This window comes from Lissotriton helveticus, chromosome 1_1, assembly GCF_964261635.1.
Source record: "Lissotriton helveticus chromosome 1_1, aLisHel1.1, whole genome shotgun sequence".
Taxonomy (NCBI): domain Eukaryota; kingdom Metazoa; phylum Chordata; class Amphibia; order Caudata; family Salamandridae; genus Lissotriton; species Lissotriton helveticus.
In genome coordinates, this window is record NC_136057.1 from 1,057,861,223 (window position 1) to 1,057,880,614 (window position 19,392).

General features: G+C 43.8%; 1 protein-coding gene across 1 annotated transcript in view; it reads left to right on the forward strand.

Annotated features, from left to right (window-relative positions):
* LOC144820832 (uncharacterized) overlaps positions 1-19,392 on the forward strand; it is a 933,795-nt gene that overhangs the window by 429,536 nt on the left and 484,867 nt on the right. The window contains exons 12-13 of the mRNA XM_078677961.1: positions 7,834-7,965; positions 10,345-10,434. Of these exons, the coding sequence (XP_078534087.1) occupies positions 7,834-7,965; positions 10,345-10,434 (222 nt within the window). The remainder of the gene's footprint in view (positions 1-7,833; positions 7,966-10,344; positions 10,435-19,392) is intronic.

Below are 19,392 nucleotides of genomic sequence, written 5' to 3' on the forward strand. Positions count from 1 at the left end.
GAGGTGAGGGTAATTTTCAGAAACACAATGTTGGAGATTAAGGCAAACATGATGTGACTTAATAGGCTGTGCTCAGAGAGAGGAGGCATGGAGAGCAAGGAAAGGAAGGAGAGTGCCATTCAAAACAAGCATTAAAAATCCGATAGGTCTCGCCTTTCATTAAGTTAAAGCCATTTGCTTTGCTATACAATCCCATTAGCAAAGCAAATGGCTTTAACTTAATCAAAGGCGAGACCTATTGCATTTTCAATGCTTGTTTATTTTGCCAGCATCATGCAACTATAAACACATTTTTTACCTCTGATTTTGAGCGAGCCCTTAACCTTTTTTATCCATTAGACTAAAGGTTCCTAAAAAATATGTAATATGTTTTTGTTAGTGTATGTTCACCAGTTCCTTCGCCTCAGTTGTGGATGTGCCATGGGGTTGTGGGCTCCTTGAGGTTATGTCCTTGCCCTAGACCCAACTGTAAGTGTGTAATTATCAAATTGTTTACTGTGAGGATGTGGTCTGTGGGAGTTCGGTCTTGCAAACCTGAAACTCAAACCTGTATGGAAATGAGATATTTGGATTGTCTTTGTGTGCTATTTCGCAGTAAGAGTGTGATTTTTCTGACTCGCAGCCTATCCTGAATCAATGTGGAGTGCAGCTACTTGGTCTCATTGGATCCCATACTACACAGGCTTGTTACAGCCTTTACTCTCTGTTGGTGATGGAATGTTGGTGTAAGTTAGTAGTAGCAGCCTGTCTTTAGTTATTCTTTTGCTTTGAGCTGGATTATTCATTACACGTATTGGGGAACCCAGTAACCCTCAGAACCTGGCTAAGGGATATAAACAAAGAAGTGGTTCTGTTGGGGACCCACTTGAATTGAAACATGTATTAAAGACAGACAGGAAGCAAATTACTTTGTGGATGATGTATCATGGAGGACACATGGAGGACACAAAACACCGACCACAATGAAAGGGAAAGGTCAATCTTTAGTATTTAACCTTTTAGGCTTTTATTCAAAAGCAATCTTTAAACAAGCTGTCCAAAACACAACAAACACATGTACTGAAACATGTACTGAGGATACATTTAGTGGAAGAGTTGTGATTGGTGACTGAGTGTTGGAAATGGTTAAACAAAAACAAACCAAATCATACAATAGCATAGAACAATACATTCACGGTATCCACTGTGCAATACAATAGTCTCAGGAGGATAAATTATTTTTTAGGTTCCTGTGGACTCTGTGCAGGTGGATATATATGCAGAACGTTGACATTGTGACACTAACAAAAATGCGCATGTTTGTGAGCATCAAAGGCGGGTCTTCATCAGGACTGTAATATAGTAGGACAGCCTATGGATTAAAATCGACATGTGGTCAGGGGTTGGAATGTGTCCTGATTAAAATACAGGGTTGGGCGATAAAAAGGGCATATTATGCTCACCTTATTAGTAGTACGTGTATTAATCAACCGTTCCTATGGGATCTTGTCAGCCGACAAACTCTTGCTGCATGTATTGCGCAATATTTCTATAAAGAATAAAAAGGTGATACTCAGATACAATTCTAACGAAGGACTTTATATCGTACAGGATACGGAGGCAAGGAAGAAGCCTACCTTCTGTCTTCTTTTAGAATCCTCAACACCAGCCGGTGTAAAGATTTGGATTGGCGGAGTCGCCGTGGCGATTGCCTAGAAGAAATTGAGTTCCAGCGATCAGTACTGGATTGTCTTGTAGTTATGAAGAATACTGAATCAGACGGTGTTGTTTCCATGCAGTGACTCTCGTGGATACGGGATTGACGGTCACATAACATATGTGCACAGATTGGTGAACCGGTGTGCTCCATGGTGAACCTAGTCTCTCATGCATTTCCCTGCGATGTTAGGGCATAGTATTAATTAAAAACCAAGCCAGACGCTCTGCTGCTCGTGATAGCGTGAGTCAGTGGTGAATGCTTAAAAGTGCTCCTACGTACCCGTGGCTGGATGGTCTAGGACGCATGATTAATGGTGGAGGAGCAGTGTGTACGTGACTCATAGTGACGTGCTATTATAACCCGCTCTGAGACGGTAGAGCCGTGGTCTCAGGCCCGTTATTAAACACAGAATTACCGTGGTTTGTGAGCTCGTGCAGTTAGTTATGCACATATTTCCCAACATTGTATATCAATGGGTCAATGATCCTAGGTGGCTCGACAGTGCCTTGTAAATATCTGTAGCCCCATGGTATCTGGCGGTGGAGCACTGTGTTTGTGACTCATGCTGACGCGCGTTACTCTATTTATGTAACTCGCTCTGGGTCGGTGAAGCCGCGGTCTCGGGCACGTGATTAACAAGCATTGGAAATGCAATAGGTCTCGCAGCATTAGAGTTAGTGCTTTTAGAATTGTTTATGGGTTTTTTTTTTAAATCTTTAGCATTTTTGTTTCCTGTAGGCAATGCTAAAGAATTACAAAGAAAAAAAGCCATAAACAAATCTAAAAGCTCTAACTCAAACGCAGGAACATTAACTAATTCTCCCACAGTCACAGTATACAGAAAGCCTGTGCGGTTTCCTTTTAGTATAATGACTCCACCTTCTGAGTTGTTTGCGTTGCGCCAATACCACGAAGAAAGCCTTAGCACTCTTGAGGGGACGCAGCTATGTAGGTTCTGGTAGACCGAACGGTGGATCGTGTCATTATGGCGGCGTTTTTCCCATTGACCGTGTATTGTGAATCCACCTTTAACTGTACCGGGGGGCCCCGAGAAGACGCAGCTATGTGGGTCTTGTTGATCGGGGATCGGTGTGATTAGGGCAGCGCATTTACAATTCACTACGATGTCATATTGGTTTTCCTAGGAGTGGTTCAGGGGTGGCCAGCTGTTCTTACGTTTTGTGGTCAGTGCCAGGATTACAAGGTATGCAGAGATTGAACTAGGGAGTGGTTCATCAATATTAAACTGGCAAGGCAATGCAGGGACGGGGCTGGCCAGAGTGCAGCCACGTGACAGGCAGGTTGGGTGCCGGGAGAACCAGATGTCTTAGTGAATGTCTTACTGAATCGGGGTGGACACTTCAGTTCTGTCTGTGTTTCCAGCAGACGGTGACTGGCTTGCACATAGTGCAGCCACCTAGCCGGGGCACTGGTGCACTTTATTTCATAAATTGGCAAGATTTCCTCACAGCTGCTTGCGTTTCTTGAGAATGCTGCACGTTACTTAAATATTGCTTAGGAAGCTCTATCTTGCGACTGTGAATGGAAGGGGAGGGAACCCTGACGTAGCGAAAATATTGATAGGCTGAAAACTGGTGTTTATGCTAATTGGTGGTAACAACTGCAGGCAGCAAGAACTAGGCAGTTCGAGATTGGTGTAGACAGAGCACAGAGGTAGTCGTTTGCAAAGGTCCGAAAGGCGGACAGTAGGGCCTTCAGCTGTAGCGGTCGTCAGGGTTGCTGAGGAGCAGGGTTTGAATTTCGGCGGGAATGCTCGACATTGTGCGACTCTGGGCAAATCACTTAATTCCACAATGTTGGTGTGCCGTTGTGTAACGTACTGGAGCTCGTGCGAGGGGCTCTGATACCACATGGCTAACCGGTTAGTGGTAATATTGTGACGGGGGCGCGCAACATCTTGCAAATCTGGGGAAATCACTTCATTCCTGCATGGTGACGTTGCTAGTGAAGCCATCAGGTTTGGCACACCAATGAAATAGGGGTAAACCCGTTTTTGGGGGTCGAGTTTGGCTGGGTCGTTCAGCATGTTGGGTTTGGGCCAAAGCACTTGATTATCTCTACTGTTGTGTCGGTCGATAACGCAAGTGACGGAGGCTGGTGCTCTGATACTCCCATTGCCAATCAGTTGTAATCTAACAATTGGGGCGAAGTGGTTGGTGTTAAATTCATCTGAAGACTTTTAGTGCAATAAGTGGCCCTAGTGCGCGCTTAGAAGGGATGGTGGTGCAATTTGTATCTTAAGCCTCGGTGCAATTTGTATCTTAGGCCTCGGTGAGGGGGCGTCACCAGCATCGGGATGGCATCTATTACATGAGGTGGGAGAAAAGGATGGGGGTGGGCGGGGAGCGTAGGGACGGCTCAGAGGCCTGAGGCAGAGCGCACCATATGGAGAGGGAGGGGGGTGGCAGTGGGAGGGTGATTGATGGGCGGGGCAGTGCTGGGGAAGCCTTTGATGTGGCCTGGCGGCCGTGGAAGCCGGGCCTTTGAAGTGAAGCTAAGCTTCACTTCAAAGGTGTCGGAGGAATGCGGGCGGCTGTGCACGCGCTTTTAAGCTCAATGCGCATGCGCATTGAGCTTAAAAGTCACGGGCACTGCAAGGAATCGCCACGATTCCTTGCAAGTTAGATAAAGAGTAGATGAGCCCCTATAGTCTCGCTTGCGCGATGCGCATGCGCATCGACAGGCGAGACCTAAAAACAGAATTATAGTGGTATTTAAGATCGTGTGGCTGGTATCCCAACATTTGTACAACAATGGGCCATCGATCTTGGTTTGCTCGGCAGAGCCTCGTAAATGTCCATGGCAGCATGATGGGGTCGAAACGTCGACGTTCTGCATATATATCCACCTGCACAGAGTCCAAAGGAACCAAAAAAATAATTTATCCTCCTGAGACTATTGTATTGCACAGTGGATACCCTGAATGTATTGTTCTATGTTATTGTATGATTTGGTTTGTTTTTGTTTAACCATTTCCAACACTCAGTCACGACCAGTCACAACTCTTCCACTAAATGTATCCTCCGTACATGTTTCTGTACATGTGTTTGTTGTGTTTTGGACAGCTTGTTTAAAGATTGCCTTTGAATATAAGCCTAAAAGGTTAAATACTAAAGATTGACCTTTCCCTTTCATTATGGTCGGTGTTTTGTGTCCTTCATGATATATCATCCACAAAGTAATTTGTTTCCTGTCTGTATTTATTACATGTTTCAATTCAAGTGGGTCCCCAACAGAACCACTTTTTTGTTTATATTGAGCTGGATTATTAGCACAGTGGCTTGATCGTTTCTTTAGATAAGGAAGTAGGTGTGTTGGGTAGCTCGGTTAAGGTACTCAAATCCTTCCTGGTTACCGAACAATGGAGTGCCTGTACCGGTGTTCTTTTTCTGACTCCTAGGTCCTAGATAATATTCTCCTATCCAGTTATATTGAATTAGCGGTGGGAGAGAGGCAAGTTAAGAATGGCAGACAAACAAGGTACAGCATTGGACGTCTGCAGTAAAGTACATGTGCATTTTAAAGACACCAACTTAAGATGTGCCTTTTGGACGATAAAATTGTGCTTTTAGGTATTACAAGAAAATGATCTATGACTGTTCATGGAGCTCCAGTTGAAAATGTTCACCAAGCTGTAGCTTAACAAATACGACCTGCATCTTCTTCGCAGAGAGAAGTAAAGTTTAAAAAAAATAAGCGGTGGGGAAGTCAGCAGGTTTTGTTTACCATGTATGTTTATAGCAGTACTGAGATATGAAATATTGTTTGGCTAAACACCGCCACAGTGCATTCATAGGACTTACACATTTCTGCTGTGGAGCTGGCCCTTGATACTTGCTGTTTAATTTCCAAAGCGTTTTAAGAAAGGTACATTTACATACTGTTAAGTACAAGTTCCCCCATAAAGATTGTTAAACTGCTAGACCTTCAACCTCATTGCTCCAAACGACACACCAGCCTCGCATACACCTTGTCCTGTTTGTTTTGTTTCCTTTTCAATAACTAATTTGAGAAGGCCTCTGGAATTCGGGCAGGAACGGCTTTGCATAGTGAAGCTTGGGCGTGTGCCCAAACCTCTTTTCAACCTATTTTGTTCTGGGATAAAACACCAAAGATTTGTAACTGTTGTGGTTTGCCAACCTGGCCAGCATCATCAAGAAGGTGTACTAAGGACTTTCTTTATAAGAGTATATACTGCGATTTAATTTATGTTTGGTTATTGCAGTGTAGTATTTTCCTGCATTTGTTTTGTAAGCAGTTATCAATGTAGGAGCAGTTATCAAAGATGTTATATGCAAAAATACTATTCTGTAATTGTCTAATAAATGCAAGCAGAGGAATTAAGAGTTAGTGCTGTACAGGGTGAATAATAAAGGTGTCTCACTTTAGCCATCGGTTTCCTTAAAACAAATATTTCCTCAGACCACTTTGTTCTTTCTACATAAACTTGTTTAAATTGTACTCATGATGTTGGAAGATCCAGATATTCAGAGAAAATTTACTTTTGTGTAATGATAGATCTCAATATTGGTTATTCTAATCACCACTAACAATCTGTGGCTCCTTGTTAGAGGAGTATTGTGTGTGAGAATGATTTCTCCAAACTTTGAACTGAAGCTGTAACCTTAAAAAGTGTACAGCCTTTTGAGGGATCTTTCACTGTGAATTGCTCAGCTTTGTAGTGACTGCTGAGTCCATGAGAATTGTAGTATAGGGGGAAAGCAAGGAGTAGTGATAGACCTCTATTTTTATTTCTAAAAGGGTATTCATTTATTAAGATTTGTTCATTTCTCCCAACTTGTGTTGCTTACCTTGGGGCTCTAACTCGGGCCTCTAATGTTTGGCACTCCCACCAAGGGTGCCTAGACTGAGTTCGTACACTATTGCTTAAGCTGGGACGTCCGAGTTATTGTAGTCCCATACTCAAACCTCTCACTGAGCATACCTGCTGGTGTAGTGTCCATAATTTCGAGGTTACTAACAGTCCATTAAAGGGGTCTGGTATGCTGTGCTAATTCAAACCCAATTTGGGTCTTTAGAACAGCACATTCAAGCTTACTACTATTATATATGTTTAAAATTGTTTAATTCAACAGTCTTGTCCTGTTACTTAGTACACAAGTAATAACTACATGAAGTGTAATTAAAACAGCACTTATGCCTATTATGAATAAAATGCACACTTCTAACATAATTAGAATGTTCCTAGAAGCCTAGCCACCCTAAAGACTATTTCTGTGTGATACACTATGAGAGCATGTAGTGGCTAACTTGCCTCTAGAGTTTCTTGAGGCTCGACACGCTGCATACCTTTTCACAGCATAGCCACTGTGGTTTTCAGACTCCAGCCAATAGTGAGTGTTCCTTCTGAAGAAAAACGCACATCAGCTAGGCTAGTCTCCTCTCTTCTCGGTTTTGACTCTGAGCATGAAAGTGGATGCTGCACCAGTCTGCCAGGACCTCTCATGATAACCTTATGCGAAGGCCACTCTTCCTCTCCCCTCATGGGTTTTATATATATAGTTGACCACTGATTTGTACCCTACATTAGGAGACTTCGATTAATCCAGGACATAACTAAATGAACCAGCATGATGAAAATACGTCAACTCTAGCTACATTGTTTATTTTACACATACACTGTCAGACCTGGAAATGTAGATGTCATGTAGCGTGTAGCAGACTTACTTCGCCTTATGCACTGGCAAAGTCATTGTCAAGATGAATTGATAGTTTCACGAGTTCTGCGAAAGATAATGACTTACTATTAGTGGGCCAAAGTCAGACCAGTTAACATAACATGCTCAAAATGAAGTCTGGCTTTTGGAGTTTCCGACACTTGTATGAGAATTCAGGTTATGATTACGAGAAACTTATCTGTGATGGGTTAGAAAAATAAGGGTTATGTTCGTTTCCATTCCTACAGTCTCGATCCTTATTAAAGTTTAGAGTTTTTAGAAAGGTCTGAGTTTTACAGATGAATCTAATCTACAATTACCGAAGAAGTTTTGCTTGTACAACTGCAGGTAAACTGGTGAGTTTTCTATAAAAAAAGGAAGTAAAACAGATGGGCTACAGGATGAAGTGAGTTTACAGTTTTTTCTTTTTTCTAGGAGAATATTCAGTTTGAAGATCCTGCTCTCCGTGTCATTGATGAGCAGATGCAATGCATACAAGAACAGATGAAGTGCTTACAAAAACAGATGGATTCCTTACACGAACGTCAAAAGCAATTTGAGAAAAGGGTGAGTGACATGAAGATGACCACAAATTCCTTGGGGAATGTGGTGGATGCCAACCAGCCGGCAAGTTGGATATAGGGACTGAAAGGAATCGTACGGGATTAGTGACTGGGTTGAACTGATATCCAGGTGAAAAATAAAACACAATATGTGTGTGTTTATCTATATGAGGAAGCGAGAAGACATGCACATATCTGTAATCTGGTATTTATTACAATTGAGTTTGGGGAGCAGCCATGACTGACAGAAGGTGAACCCTTGAGTTTATCTGCTGCCCTGCCCTCCCTTATCCGCTTAAGGCACAATTGTACAAGGCTGCTAAGCCGAAACATAAAGGAAGTCCACAAAGTATTTAGATCTTGAGTGGGTAAAAGAGTCATAATATAATGGAAACGATGTGACTTGAGTGCATCATATACAGTTTGAGGACTGACACCACTTCTTTAAATAAATTGAAAGTAGGTAGTTGTGCAATGGTAAGATTTGGTTCTGATCCATATGATACCACACTTTGTATTTGTGAGCCATACAGTTTCATGTTAGTTAGAAGTATAAAAGGAATGAATCTTTTTTGCCATTCTTCTTTGAGCAATCCAGAAAAAGGTGGTTGTCTGAGTTGTACAGTGTCTTGTTGATATATCGATGCTGCGTGTGCCAAGATCACTGCTATGGATTCATCACTGAGATCCCCAGTTCGGCCTTAGCGAGAGGCAACCATTAATATATCTGTGTTTTCTTTAAGTGTGTCAAGTTCGTTTTAACTTTGTGGAATGAACACTAGGCAAATGCCCTTTAAGCTGCTTAATTCTTCTACAGTAGATCTGTTTAAGCTCACAATGTCTAAAAAAACTGCATATTTTCTTCACATTCAGGAGGAGATTGCATGAACGCCAAAGGCTCTGCATATGTGCTCCTGAATATCAAGCCCTGTGAACCTCCCTTTCGTCTCTGGATTGTTTGCTTTTTTAGAATTAAAGCTTTTGAGGCACTCTTTATGGTATACTGCCTTCTTAGAAATCATCCCTCCATTGCTTAGCTTGGCATTAAGCTCTTCAACTTGCAAGTCCAAGCACACTGCCGTACTTGGGTATCCACTTTAAAAGTTGTTGCGAGTGACAGTGTTTTTTTTTGTGCATCTCTTAGTCTTTGTTGTCATAGAAGAAACATTTGTGTTCATACATGTAATGACTGGAAACTTCTTTTCTCATCTTAAATAAACGTGTATGATGAACATTGCATTAACTGTTCAATACCTGTGTTTTTTTAGACTCCGAAGACTCCTTTTGCTTACCTACCTTCCTCAAATGTTGAGTAGCATGGTCCACTTCCATCTGATTGTAGCACAAATAGATTTTTGTTTTTTTTAGTGTAACTTAGCTATAGAATGGAGGAGGTTGTCTTAGTTATATTATCATCATTTAATTGATACAAAGTCTACATTTTTTCAGGTAGGCAACTTCATTTTTCAGGATTGTGAAGATCTTTCTCTATAGCTTTTTATCCTGCGGCCACAGCCATTTTTGTAGGAGCGTAATCCGCAGGACATGTTAGATCCTCAGTTTTTACAAATACATTGCTCCCAGTCAATAGCTGACCTACCTTGTGAGTTGGATATACTATCGCCTTCCATTAACCTAAAACTTCTATTCATAGATTCATCCTATAGATACAGTTTCCTATTAGCAAACACTTTATATAGATAAACTTCCTATTAATTCCACTGTTGTTGAACATGAACTCCTGTTAAACTTGTTACAAAATGGGCAGTGTTACCACTTAGGAATTGCAGTTGCTGTAACAAAGGCTTACAAAATGAATCATCAATCTCCTCAATCATACCTCTACTCTTTTGTGCAAATTTCTCAACCTGCAATGAGGGTAACAGTGAAATATATTGATCCATTCTGAAGTTATGAGTGAAAAGCATATTTCAGCTGGAATTTTCCAGTATTGTGGCTCATGACACTTGAGGCTTGTGGTTACAATGCTCAGTGTTACATTCTTGGTATAAACACAATTTCTTGCAAGTTTCATGCTTTTAGATAAAAATGCATAAGTTTGGACGTATCTTTTGGACTATATAAGCAGGCTGAAAAATGTTGTCCTTTAACTGTTTTTCCTGCATTCCCATTACTAACAAGGGTAATGCAGGAGCTGGGAGGCATATTTGTTTAAAGTAGAAAAAATGTGGTGATGGGGTAGATTCATCTTATTGTTCATTGTATTCTGTCTGTGGTTCATTAATATGGTAAGCTGAGAAGTAGAATGTTCCAAAAATGCTAGCTATAACAACATTGGTGGTAAGTCTTAAATGAGGTGAGGCACTTTAAAAGAATTGCTCAAAATGATTATAATACTGAATTGCCGTTTTTTGTATTCCAGCGGTCAACTGCTTTCGATGACTCCGCAGTCCACGTTTCTGAAGGGCATACGAAGTGCCTAGAAGAACCACAGAATGTGTTTCAGGAAATGGTGAGTGATCAGAAGTTGATCAGAGGACAGGTGTTAACAGTGCATTGTTTGGGCAGGTGATCAAGGAGGGTAAGCACCCGAGGGAAAGTTATTGGCTATCTATGCGCTTGATGTCATGGGATTGCTTGGTCTCCCACAGAATAAAGGTTTTGGAGAAGGATGGCACTAGTGTCTCTAGTGATAGAGAATATGGGCATATTTATACGGTAACGTGAGCATCTGTGAAGAACAAGGTAATACAGTTTTCCAGCCAGCAGAAGAAATAGCAAAGAGATCAGAGATCTTGCAAGAAATATTTAGTTTATCTGCCATGAAGGTGGTGATACTAGTGAGGAGGACTTAGCATAGAATAGAAATGACGAACATCCTCATGCGACCAGATGCATTCTTCGAAGTGATGTGGCACTTTGCTGGTAAGATGTGCAAACATGGGCGTTATATCTCAATTAAATGAAGACATACACAAAAAGGTTTACTAATAATTTACTGCATTTAAACAATAAACAAGTAAAAACTGTTTGATGGTTGGACTGCTATTGAGAGTTGATGTTACCTGCACAAGTGGGTTTTTGTTCAAACTGATGGAGGAAACATGGAATACATTTGTAGATTGTGTCATGGTGTACTACAAGGCTGAAAATTAGTGTCCTTCTATTCAATTTCTAAGTAGGAGACCCAGCTAGAGTTCTGCAATCTGTTGTTGTTCATTTGTCTAGGTTCAAAAAAGAACTCAGTTACTCTCCCAGTTTTACACTGACTACACTCGCTCATTAAGCACCACCAATATTCAACTACAACTCTCTCTTTCCATAAACAGTCTTAGAATCCATCACACCAAGACTACCAACTGTCTTTGGAAAGGAAAGTCCTCATCGAAGATTCCAGATATACAGTTTAAAAATTGAGGAAGTGGCTGAGTGTTACTTTTTCTAGGTAAGCTAGTCTGGTCTTCATAGTGGAAGGTTAAGGTATTGAGAGGTAAAACAACAATTCACAGCATGAGCAGCATTAGTCGCAAATATGTGGGTTGTTCGACATAGCATTGGTTACATTATATAATGCTGTAGTCCTTTCCCAATTGATTTATTTTGCACCTAGTTGGTCGTCACATAAGAACTAAATATTCACCACCAACAAAGAAATACCCCAGAGTGAGAGACTCTACCTCAGGAGCACAATTCAAATGAAATGCATCATATTAGAAATGGGATTTAATTATTTTAACACATGGATCCTGCAGGCTTATGTGCTAGACTTCTATATATTTAATGCGGCCTTTTGTCTGTAGTCCAGGAGGACATGCATTTTGGCTAAATTGTTGACAAAGGTGAAAACTTTTTGAATTTATGGCTCTAGTTAAAAGCTGAGCATTATGTTGTGCAGGGGAAAGAAATACAGTAGAAACTGGGAACTGGGAGAATCCAGCATTACTGAGGATTATGATTATTTGATGACCTAGGAACTATCTGCTTTTTATCTTGGTATGGTCTGTGGTGGCAAGAGTATTCTGAAACTGTATGAAAGCGTAGAGCCAGAATACAGAAGGTTGTTTCTTCTCTTACATCTTGTCAGTTATAGGGATAGTTACCCTTCTATGTGATAACAAGAGACTGGCAGAGTCTCCATGAATAAGACCGGCTATACAACCTTTGACACGTTAAATTTTTATCTCTGAAGGCTGCTTGTAACTGTAAAATCCATACAGTTTAAATATACCTGGGTTCCAGACTGCATCTGGAAATTATTGGCACAGCTGCCCTTTGCTGGTAGATAATGCAGGCTCCCGTTATGCACCAGAAGCAGCACAGGTGTGACATCACTGAAGCTACTGTAGGAAGCTGGCTCTGTATATACTATACCAAAGTAAGGTATAGTGTGCACAGAGTCCAGTGGAACCCCAAAGGTAGGCAGAGGTACAAGTAGATAATACCTTACTCTCTATTTGTGGTAGTGTGGGCGAGCAGTAAGACACTATCAGAGGGTAGTGTTAAACATTTATTGTACACACTCAGGCAAGAAATGATGTCACACACTCAAAGACTGAACTAAGACCAATTTTGTTTGTATAAGCATATTATTTAGTAATTGTATTTTTAGAACCAAGTCAGGCCTGGTGCAGGTAATTGTAATAATACTTTGCAGGTATATTGCAGTTGAAATACAATTGAAATGCAGTTGGATGCAATTGGGTTGTTCAGAGGTAAGTCAACAGTCACAATTACTTTACAGTTACTTTTGAGATTACTTTGCACAATACTTTTCAGATTACTTTTTAAGTTACTTTTTCTACTCTGTGTGATGTGCCTAGATATCACACTGGGGGGAGTAATTCAGTTTTTATACATTTGCAGTTTTTCAAGGTTTCACACAAACCAACTCCACGCTTAGAAGATTTTTCAAAGAAAAGCAGTCAATGCAATCCTATGGGAGGAAATTAAGTTATCGGTTTACAGGTAAGTACTTGGTTGTGGCAGTTTGGTTTCTGGGGTTAGAACCAAGGTTCTCCCAGGGTCGAGCATACACTCTCAAAGCACCCTCAGTAGCACTAGGGCGACTGGGTGCAGAGTGCTGAGGCCCAATTTTCGGTTGGAGGCTGCTCACAAGCAGGCCACAAGGTTGTGGGAGCAAAGCTCCTGGACTTAGGCTTCGGGCAAAGGGTGATGCAGTTTAACACACAATGTGCACCCACCGCGGCACAGGGATGGCCTAGAGCAGGGTGCTGTTTTGGCGTCATGTGCCATGTTTTTTAGGTCTCGCTGGTGTCGCAGCGCGAAGCGCTGTCGCCAGCGAGACTTATTGTCGCTGTGTAGGTAGCGAAGTGGGACAGGACAGGTGCACAAGCTTAATAAACCTTTGCAGACAATGGCTGTGACCACGCGCTTTAGGGGACACGCGCTGTGAACGCGCACGCTTTAGGAGACACGCACTGTGAACGCGCGCGTCTCTTCTTGTGCTCTCCCACACTTTCACTTTCACATTGCGTGTCTCCTACAGCGCGCGGTCACAGCCATTGTCTGCAATGGGTTTAGTAAGCTCGTCAGCAATGTGTCCCCGGACTCAGATAACACCCCCTAACCCTGCCCCCACTACTCTGCAGCAGAACTTGCAACGGCGCTGGTGCGGCACGAGCGCATACAGACAACCTGGGCTCGCGCCGAAGAGCTGCGCTTCTACGCCAAGCGTGTGAGCACGGGACTGGGGCCGACAGATGGAAGCTGCAGGCAAGTCTTTATGTACACGCTCACGGCTTGCTTTATTCAGCCGGGGCCCTCAGCGTGTGATCCGGTAGGTGCTGGGTGGGTCCACGTGTTGATTCCGCTGGCTGCTCAATACTTCACCACTTCGCCCTCTGCTGCTGCCACGTCCTGTGCTCTAATCCAGCTCCCCGAACGCAGCCCAGGAGTCCCGTACCGGGTGGCAAGCTCCTGCCCCCACCGCAGCTTGTTTTTCAACAGGTACCGAAGATCGTCAAATAGAGTCTATTGTTTCTGATGTTCCACGGCTTTCAGTCCCGAGAGGTAAGTCTGGGTATTAAAAGCAGTACTTTTAAAACATTAGAAAGTGCTTGTTTTTTTTTTATTATCGTATTTCGCGGCCCGGCACCGTGGCCAATGTTTGTTTTGTAAATGTATGCACTCGGGCGCCGCTTTCCATACCACAGCGCCTACACACGCATCCATGCTTGGGGCCGCAGAGAGGAATTCCCTCCCACCTCTTCCCCACTGCTTCCTGCATCATTTCCCACAAGCAGTCCTTAACAGATTCCTAGCCCGCCACTTACCGATGTTCCGCAGCGGAAGCGCTGCAGAGCTCTGTGCGCTATGCACCCGCTGGCACTTGCAGACCATGAGCTAGACAATGTACGTGCCCATAATGCATGCATCGCCTGCATACCCCGTGGATATGGCTCAACCAGAAGTGGGTTTCTAGGCGCTTACTTGGCAACCCATGTAAAACATGCGTGTCTTTTGCACTAATACTGGCGAGGAGTGAACTGAAGGTGGCTTAACAGGTCAGGTCGGTGCTCTCAGCTGTGTCAGCCTTTCATATAGGCAGTGTGGCCTTATACAGCGTCCGCGCTCCCGGAGACTGGCAGTGCTGCCACGGCTCAGTATCCTGCTCCCCAAGCTCCGAGCACACACGCATCCACGTCTGGGGTTGGAGGAAGGAATTCCCTCCCACCTCTCCCCCGCTGCTTCCTGCATCATTTCCCACAAGCCGACCTTAACAGATTCCTAACCGAACTGTTCCAGCTGCGCTGACTACCCTGGCACCCTGTGCCCCTATGCATCTTAGCGGCAGTGTAAAGCTTTGAAGGTCACACAGCGGGGGCGGCCTCTCTCTGGTATGCTAATCATGTACTGCGCACAGACACTGCCATGGACTGCGAAGGAGAGGGGTGTCACTGGGCGCGTCTCAGGGGATGTAGTGGAAGCCTTGCCTCTTTTATGGAGAATCTTCCTCGGCACATACCATGTTGTTTTTGAACAAGATTGTTGCAGAATGAATTACTCTTTTAGTACCTTCTAATTCACAAACACTCCTTTCCCAGGCTTTCACTTTGCTCCCCAGCGGGGACACAACTAATAAAGATCGATCACGGCATGATCTCTTATAATACCTAAAAGACCCTGTCCATAGCAAAAAGTGTTGTTAATTTTTTACAAGATGAAGTCGTTAAAGTTATCGGTTGGCTCAGATTAATAAATGAAAAGGTAGGTCAGTACTGTTAGTCGTGGAACAATCTTCTGACTTGACGGGAAATTCCTGAAATGCTACTTTTCCCACATCAGCGCTTTTAGTTATCTTGCCTGAGTGCCTCTTGCTGTCTAGCCAATTATATCATTCTAAGGCATTGCACCACATTTGTAAAGCCTTGTGATTTAGAAGTTCACTTCTTGGGTACCAGCATGCTAGGCTACCTTTTCATGCAAAGCAGTTTCATTAGGGCATCTTTTGCTGTGGCTCCCATTTCTTCACATTGAGAGTCTTGTTAGGAAATGCATCACTGAACATCTACAGATACCTTTTAGTAATTCATGTCAGTACCCCGCACAGTATTTCAAGTTCAGCTATGTCTATGTTTCTACCAGCATTTACCTTCTTTCTTTCCCTGAGAGTACAAAACCTGCTATCTATCTATCTATCTATCTATCTATCTATCTATCTATCTATCTATCTATCTATCTATCTATCTATCGCCCTCCCTCTATCCATCGATCGCCCTCTCTCTATCTATCTATCGCCCTCACTCTATCTATCGCATCACCACAGCGTCACTCAGGAGCACCACAGCATCACTCAGGGGCACCACAACATCACTATGCGCTACCACAGCATCACTAAACGCCACAGCATCACTCGTCGCTACCACAACATCACTCAGCGCCACCACAGCATCAATCTATGCACCCATTCAACAACTGGTTCAAATATGTTCTCTCAATGTTTCAAGCTTTATTACAAATGTCACAAAAAAGATATTATTATTTCACTTCTGTTCTTGGATTTTCGTCACAATGAAATACACTGAACATAATCTTCACAAAAGTTATTTACAAAACTTTAAGCTATTGCCATTATAAATTACAATAACTTTTATTTAAGTATTAATTATTAAAAACAATTAAAAGCCATTGTTATTTGTAATATCAACACATCTAAGTCACGTAAATACAACACATATTGCATTACAAATGCTTAAGGTGTCACATTTGCGAAAGTTAAAACTAATGGCTTGTAAATGACAAAGCTATTAATTTAGCTATTTTCAAAACCAACACATAAATTAAAAAATTGTCATTTACAATACCAATAGCTCAAACTTTCCTAATGGGAGACCTATAGCATTGCAAATGCTTGTTTAATGAGAGTTGCCGGTTTTGGATTTTGGCTGCAGGCTTGGTCGAGGAAGACTTCTGGGAGGAACCAACAGCTGGGCAGGTATGTTTGAGGACACAGAGAGGCTGGATGCAGGGGTGTCTTTTGAGGTTGGATTCCACTTTACTGGGCCACTGGCGTTGGGGGATGGGGTTCTCCGTGCTGAGGCTGCAGGTGACGTCAGGAGTCCTGGAGGGGTCAACCTACGTTGGACTTGGACTCTGGAGCGCTAGGGGACCTCACTAGAACCGGTGGGCTCACTGGATTCAGGCCATAAGCGTCTGGTGCAGTGGTGGTTCCAGGCATCTGGTTCCTTTGTCCTCAGCAGGCTCAGAGTCTGTCTTGGGAGTTTCTTTTGAACAGAGCTGCTGTTCACAGGACATCCGGTCTTTGTTTAAGGCAGTCCGTCCTCCCAGGGATTCTGGAGGTCGCTGGCTGCAGGACAAGGCGACTTTTGATCTCTGGATACTGCAGATGGGTCAGTAGGGCTGGGGGCAAGTCAGTTGTTCTCTGCAGTCTCCTCTGCTGGCTCTGCTTTTGTCCTTCTTCCTAGGTTGTGGGAATCTGTCTTCTTGGTTCAGGACTGGCCCGTAAATACTGTATTTAGGGAGCTTTTTAGGGCAAATGGGCTACTGACATTAAGGTGACTACATCCTTGGTGTGCCCACCCCACGTGGGGGAGTGGGAACAATCCCTAATCCTTATTGGAGAGATGGCAGGCACTGAAGAGTGGGCTTCACCTCGCCTCCCCCACCTAAGGGGTGGGTTTTGCAGAGTTGGGCACACCTTCTGGGCTGTTTTAATTTTTCTCGCCTGTCTTCCCACTGAAAAGGAAGGGAGACAGGAAGGGGGCCTACTCCTGACAGCAGGAAAGGCTGGGGGTCGCGTTATAAAGGCGGCAAGGCCTTTGAAGCTCCCCTGCCACAGATGGCTCTTCCTGTCCTGGGGGAGGTGTGACCACCTCTGCCCAGCAGAGGCTTTGATTCTGGGCTCAGGGAGCAAACAGTCCCACTCCAGGGGTCCAGCAACTTGTGTAGTGGTGGCAGGCTGGTGTTAATCAGTCAGGAAACCTACCAGAGGCTGGTAGTTTTTCAGGGGGCATGTCTCAGATGCCCTCTGAGTGCATAGTATAACAAATCCCACACTGGCATCAGTGTTGGTTAATTATGCTGGGAATTTTGCTACCAAACTTTCCAAATTAATGTAAGCCATTATGGTGCTGTGTAGTTCGTAATGACAAACTCCCAGATCCTATACTCTTTATAGCTGTACTGCACTTATAATGTCAACGAATGGACTTAGACACTGTAGGGGTTCAGTGCTCAGGCAACTGTACCCTCACCAGTGGTATAGTGCACCCAGCTAGAGGGATGCCTTACCTGTACTTTAGGCAGTGGGTTGCAGGCATGGCACACAGGTATGTGTGCCATGTCAACTCTTCATTTTTCTCTGCACCAAAACACGCAGCCTGACATGGCAGTGTGTGGATGTTAAGGTGCAGGACCTTTAAGGGTGGCACAATATGTGCTGCAGCCCTTAGAGGCCTTCCCTGGTCACAGTACCGATGGTATCTTTTACAAGGGATTTGCATGTGGCCAGAGAGGTGCCAATTTGGGGGTACAAAGGTACAGTTTTGGGAAGGAATACAGGCACTGGGAACCTGATTGGCAGGGACTCAGGGCAAATCAACTCAAAGCGCATCAGAAATCTGGAAAAAAGTGGGGGTATTACTGCAACAGAAACCCAGCTTCCTACTGCTACATAGTTCCACCCCGGTGTAACAACGTCAGTTCCCTTTTTTCTGCACCCTTCGCCACAGATCCATTGCTGCTATTCAGTATTGCTTCACATTTTCATATAAAATTTCAACAATTTATGCAGTGCTTAAGCCTTGCTGCTTCTGGCTTGGACAAATGTCTAGTTCCAACCTCCCACGAGGCCTGTCTGAAGTGCCTCGGGCAGAAGCACAACTCAAGGTTGTGGGGTTGTAGGGCAACCTTATATACACTAAGGTCATTAATGTAAAGTGAGACAAAAGTCTTTACAGGTCACAAGAGCATAATGAGTGTCAACTCAATGCTGGTTGCAGTCAGACTCGGTCTCGAGGCGTTATTCCTCTTCAGCCTCCATGTCCTTCAAGGAAAAGAAGAGGAAACCCAAGACGAGAAGGGATGACAGTTGTCCTCACAACTGATCAGTTTCCCATGGTTGGACAACTTGTCTCTCCCCCCAACTGCATTCCCCTCCCCCATCCAGTGGACTCTTCTTTGGAGGCAAATCAGGTCAAGATTATTCCGCCTAAGGAGCGGCTCCAGCATCGTTTTCTCCTTTGCCTATTTCAAGTCCGCTGGGCGACCCACAACGCTACAGGGTCAACATCCGCCCCATAGCCATTTCAGGCACCAGTGCCCATGCTGGCCTACCTGTAATTCTGCGTTCCAGACACTGACCAGGCACATTTCCTCCATGGCATGATGGCTTGTCTTAGAAACGCAGCATTCCACTCTGGAGCACCTCTGCACTTCATGGAACAGTTTGGAGTACCACCAGCATCTTCGCCCTCTGCCCCATTGGAGCCCAAAGGGCTACAATATGGAGATAATCACAGTGCTAGCTGGTACAGCTCTAGCGCTAATCCCTGTGCCTGTTGTTCCTCCAGCTCCGGGGGCCAGCAATGCCAGTTCCTCCACGGGAACAGTCTTTAAAGGCAGAGCGCATTTGATGTGTTCTAGAAGGAAGACCCACAGGCTAGCTGAGAAGGCCAGATAGAAGAAAGAATCCCACCCAGGACCCAAACGGTGACAGAGGTATTGACAAACTATGCAGGATCTCTTCCGGTCTGATTCAAATCCCATCCAAATATTGGATATAGTGCCTCATGCTGTTGACAGTAGCAATGAGGCACCCATTTTCTGCCTCTTGTTTTCTCTGAAGCTGTTGACTACCTTGCATTACAAAATGTGAGTGAGCTAGATATATCTCCAGCAACAGAGATAGAGAGCACTCCAGCCATCACCTATTTTTATGCTGTGATTGGTAAAAGCAGCGGACATGTTGGGACTGCCCCTGCCAAAAGTC